Here is a 5,220-nt window from a genome sequence, read left to right on the forward strand (position 1 = left end):
ATTGGTGAGTCCTCATAGCTTCGAGGACAAACCCTTATTTCCTTTATGTCATTCTTTATGTTTTATAGTATTGTATGGGATGTGTCCCAAGAGTTCAATCTAAAGTGTATTAGATGGTTTGAGACAAAGTATAGAAGACTTCGCTTGATTTTTATGAAAAATGACTTCGATTGTAAAAGTTATAAATTTTCCTGTGTTTTAATTTTATTACCTATGTTATGATGCTAAGGGCTTGTATGAGACCCCTTCGGGGTCATGTCGCCATGTTACGTCTAGGGAGTACCCCTGGGTCGTCACATGCATAAAGGCACAACAAAGACAATATTAAACTTGCACAAAAGCACAACAAAGACACCATATATAACATTCAAACATTGGTCATATATAAGCAAAACGTCAGCTAGTTTTAGCTGATACACTCAGCCTATACAAATAGTAGAAGCAAAACAGACTACCAAACAAGTTTAACCTTAAAGGCATCAGCTATACAGAATAGTACTACCAAAACATCACAAAAGCATCATTTAAGGCATCAACCTATACAAAACATAGCAAAAAACAAGTTTAGCCTTAACATCATTAAAGGCACCAACATATACAAAATAGTAGTACCAACACAATATCATTATCCGCTTCTTGGCCTCAACTTTTGTAGCTGGTTTGTAGTAATTGCATCCTTTCAATTCCAAGTTAAGACAATTGGTGCTATGTGAAGATTTGTAGGTTCACTAACACCATATTTGTCAACTCTGAAGCCTATTACTCTACTTCCAATTGGTTCTTGTGAGTTCTGTCTCTTTCTCAAGCTTGTTAGAAAAGCTTCTTCTGAGATTGTTCTTGGCCTTAGCCTAGGGTCTTCATCATCATCCTCAGCTACTGGAAATTAGCTGCTAGAAACAACATATTCAGATTGACTCTCTTGTGTTGGTTGTGGGGATGTGCAGTTTATGTCTTCCTCAGAAACTTCATCTTTATCAATTAAACCTCTCCTAGGCTGCCTTTTTTTTTCCCTACTAGTTTCTTTTCCTTGCTTAGCAGGTTGCTTCCCCTGCTTTTTAGCAGGTTGCTTCCCCTGCTTTTCCTTATTGATCATAATAGAAGATAGAGAATTAATTAGTAAAATGGAATAATTATTTGATGTAGTTAAAGATTTAATGAAAATTACCTTTTTACATCCTCTTGCATTATGATTTTGTTCTCCACAATTACTACATGTCATCACTTTTCCTTTTCTTGTTTGCTTCCATACTCCTTGCCTCTTAACTGCTTCATTCTTTTCTCTTTCCCTCATAAGCTTAGGTCTGCCAACAAGCTTGACCAATTCTGGTGGTTCAATGGCATGCAAAGGATCACATTTCCAGAATGGTTCTCCCCTAACAGGTTGTAACTTGTGTTTGTAAACTGCCAAGGCTGCCTCCTTACTATAATACCAATCATTTTCATTCTTTGGTATCATTTTCTTGTGCTCCATGTCCTTAATTGCATGTGGACATGGAATTCCAGTCAGATCCCATGTTCTGCATGTGCATTTTTTCTCTCTTAAGTTGACAATGTGTCTATCTGCACCTTCAGTGACCTCATAGCCATTATCCCCATTGTCACTCACCTTACAAACCTTGGAAATCTTCAAATACTCAATAAACAACAACTCACTTTTGAGACTAAACCCATCATTTTTCCACTTCCTCACATCAACCTCTTTTGCTGCCAACCTTTCCATTATTTTGACCTTGATGTCTTCTAACATTCCAATAATTGGCTTGTACCTTGCTTCAAGTATCCAAGCATTGAATGATTCAGTAAAGCTATTGTCCATAGGCTGATTTTTGCACACTGAATCTAAATAGGCTCTGCACCATGATTTGGGAGGATACTTGTCTATTAAATCTTGTCCAACCTCTTCATCAACTTCCTTGATCTCTTGAAGTTGGTCCTCAAACTCCTCTGTAAATGATGACCATGCAGCCACCATAACAACTTTTTCAGCTCACCTTTACCCCCATCTTTTGCATCAATTTGCCTCAATATGCCTTGCACAATATCTTTGATGAGCTTCAGATAAGACTGTCCTTACTGCTTCAAGCAGCGCCTAAGTATCAAATTAAAACAACTAAAATTAATAAAAGAAATAGTACTAAGCAAAGGTAAATAAAGTGAAAATTAGTAGTATAATATTACCTTCTGCATATCTAATATGAATGTCAGTCCTTCACCATTCTGAAGTTCAAGTGAATGTTGCAAATGTGGCATGAACCATGTCCAAGTCCTCTTAGTCTCTTTATCTACCACAGCCCAAGCTAGAGGGTAGAAAGAGTTATTACTGTCTTGATCAACAACACACAATACCTGGCCCTTAGCTTTTCCTTTAAGGAATGTACCATCTAACCCAATAAGTGGTCTTAACCCAGACTTAAAACCCAACTTCATTGCCTTGAAGCATATATACATCCTAAGAAATTTTCTCTTACCATTAGATAGTGCCTCTTTAGACAAATCTATCACAATGTCAGACCCTGAATTACAACTTCTCAATTCAATAGCATAACCCTCTAATTTATTGTAAGAGTCTACAAAGCTACCATCTAGACTCTCTAATATCTCCTTTTTGGCTCGCTTGCACCTTGCCTCACTTACATTTAGCTCAAACACTATATGTAAGTCGGCCTTCATTTATTTGACCTTGTACTTAGGGTCACTTTGTAATTTGTCCTTAAAATACAAAGCTATTGTTGAGTAATCCACTAAAGAGTTGTCATATGTTGTTCCACACTCTATATGATCTACTAGTGTTTTGACACTAACACCAAGAGTGGTCAGATCCCCAGAAATAAGAAGTAAAAATGGACAACCTTCAACAACACATGTATACCTAAATCTTTTTTTATCATTCTTCACCACAACTAGTTCTACCTTCTTAGCTAGAGCATAAAGTTTACAAAACTATTTTGCTTCAGCTATGTCCTTGAAGGCCATACCCTTAACAATCTCCTTATAATCTTGCAAACTATCAGTTATATTCTTTTTTTTTAGTAACAAAATTTTCTAATTCATCTGTATCATAATCTGAACAACTAAACACCATTCCATCATTACTGTCACTTTCACTTTCACTACAATCTGTGCCTTCATTAACAATTGGCGAAAGTAAAAATGATCCATCATGCATGACAATATCAGGTACATCAACAGATAATTCACAGTCCTCAGTAACAAACAAATGAATAGATTTATAATAAGTAGAGATTAAAGATGTTAAGGTCCTAACTCATTCATCACCTACTATTTCAAAATATTTCCCAACTGGAGAAAGTACAATAATTCTTGCACACCAACAAACCCTAACTTATCGTGTACTCATTCACTAAGTCGATAAAAGATATAAGATCAGGATCATACCCTCTCCAATAATGAACCATCATTTGTCATAATGTGGTTCTGGACTGGTTAGCCACTCACCACCATGATGAAAGTATATGGTAACTTCAACCATGTTAATGACCTACAAAGAGTTAGTAAATAATATAAGTAACAATAGGAAATAAGCAAGTTACAATAGGAAAAAAGTAAGTATTAGGTCATATTAGTAAACATAAGACATTGACATAGTTAGTAGTCACATTAGGATTAAAGTAAGTTAGTTAGTTACTAAGTCACAGTTAGTAAGTCATATAAGTAAGCCACATTAGTAAGCATAAGGCATTCACATTGTTAGTAAATAACACAAGTAAGTTACATTAGAAAGTTATTAAGTTATATAAGTCAAACTTAGAGAATTTAACAAGTCATAGTTAGTAAGTCATATAAGTAAGGCACGTTAGTTAGTTATTACGTTACACTACTAAAAAAATAGTGGATACCGACCTAAAAATTTCCGACCTCAAATGGAGGTCGGTAATATTCGACCTCCGGAGGTCGGTATTTACAAGTAGTCGGTTTTTATGCAAAATAAAGCGGGAAAACCAAATTCCGACCTCTGGAGGCCGGAATTTTTCCAAGAAAAAATGAATTACAATAAAAACCGACCTCTTAATGTCGGTATTAAACAAATAAATCTAAATTAAATATAAAAAACAAATAATACCGACTTCCGTATGTCGGTAAAATTAAATAGTATGTAAAAAATAAATTAATATAAAATACCGACCTCATGAGGTCGGTATTTTTTATAGTTAATTGAGAAAATAATACCGATATCAAGAGGTCGGTTTTTATTTTAGGGAAAAATTCCAACCTCCTGAGGTCGGAATTTGGTTATTTTGCATAAAAACCTACTTCTTGATGTTGATTATAATACCGACTTCTGAATGTCGGTAAAATTAAATAGTATGTAATTAAAATACCGACCTCATGAGGTCGGGTATTTTTTTCTAATTACTATTAATTAAAGTAATATCCGGAGGTCGGTATTTTTATTTCATCTATGACTTTTAAAAGCGACATCCGGAGGTCGGTATTTTTATTTCATCTATTACTTTTAAAACCAAATTCCGACCTCCGGAGGTCGGAATTTCTCCCAGAAAATGAATTACAATAAAAATCGACCTCTTGATGTCGGTATTATTTTCTCAATTAAATATAAAAAACAAAATTGAGAAATATTTTGATTTAATTTTATTTAAATCGTCTTCCGGAGGACGATTTTGTGTAACATAAAAAACAAAAAAATTATAATACCGACTTCCGGAAGTCGGTAAAATTAAATAGTATGCAATAAATTAATATTTTTAATTAACTTTAAATAAATCGTCTTCCGAATGACGGTTTTATACACGTTAAAAAATAATTTAATATAAAATACCGACCTCCCGATGTCAATATTATTTAATTAACATGATTACTTTTTAATGTGATACCGACCTCATGACGTCGATATTAATCTAATTACTTTTAATAAAAGTGACATCCGGAGGTCGGTTTGTTTAAAATATTCCTATTAATAATCATAATTTTGCTATTGTGCATAATACTAAAATTTTATTTTACACCTACAATTAATTGTTCAAAAAGTGTAACAATTTTGTATACTTTTATAAATAAAAAGTTAGAATTCGTGGAATAAATAAAAAAAATATCTATAATCCATATTTAGAGTATGAAACTACGTTGATTTGAATTAGGAGATAATTATACTTATATTTCTAGAGTAATGTACAAATTCTATCAGTCTGTCGTCTAATCATGAACTTAATATCTGATGTCATGATGTAGAGGTGAAGAGCT

At 33.7% G+C, this 5,220-nt stretch overlaps 1 protein-coding gene across 1 annotated transcript; it reads right to left on the reverse strand.

The window, feature by feature from the left end:
* Nucleotides 1-883: 883 nt before the first annotated feature.
* Nucleotides 884-1,972, reverse strand: LOC125833332 (uncharacterized). Its single transcript, XM_049512474.1, has 2 exons — nt 1,166-1,972; nt 884-1,081 (listed from the first exon to the last, which is right to left on the reverse strand). The coding sequence occupies exons 1-2, from the start codon at nt 1,970-1,972 to the stop codon at nt 884-886; spliced, it is 1,005 nt and encodes a 334-aa protein (XP_049368431.1).
* Between the last annotated feature and the right edge of the window lie 3,248 nt (nt 1,973-5,220).

This window comes from Solanum verrucosum, unplaced genomic scaffold (genome assembly GCF_900185275.1).
Source record: "Solanum verrucosum unplaced genomic scaffold, falcon-dt-bn FXZP01000274.1, whole genome shotgun sequence".
In the NCBI taxonomy this organism is placed as follows: domain Eukaryota; kingdom Viridiplantae; phylum Streptophyta; class Magnoliopsida; order Solanales; family Solanaceae; genus Solanum; species Solanum verrucosum.

Excerpts from the sequence above, each read along its gene's own strand:
- LOC125833332 (XM_049512474.1), bottom strand. The coding sequence starts at position 1,972 with ATGGTGGCTGCATGGTCATCATTTACAGAGGAGTTTGAGGACCAACTT. Across the intron at positions 1,082-1,165 it reads ATGCAAGAGGATGTAAAAAG|GAAAAGCAGGGGAAGCAACC; the intron begins GTAATTTTCATT and ends ATGATCAATAAG.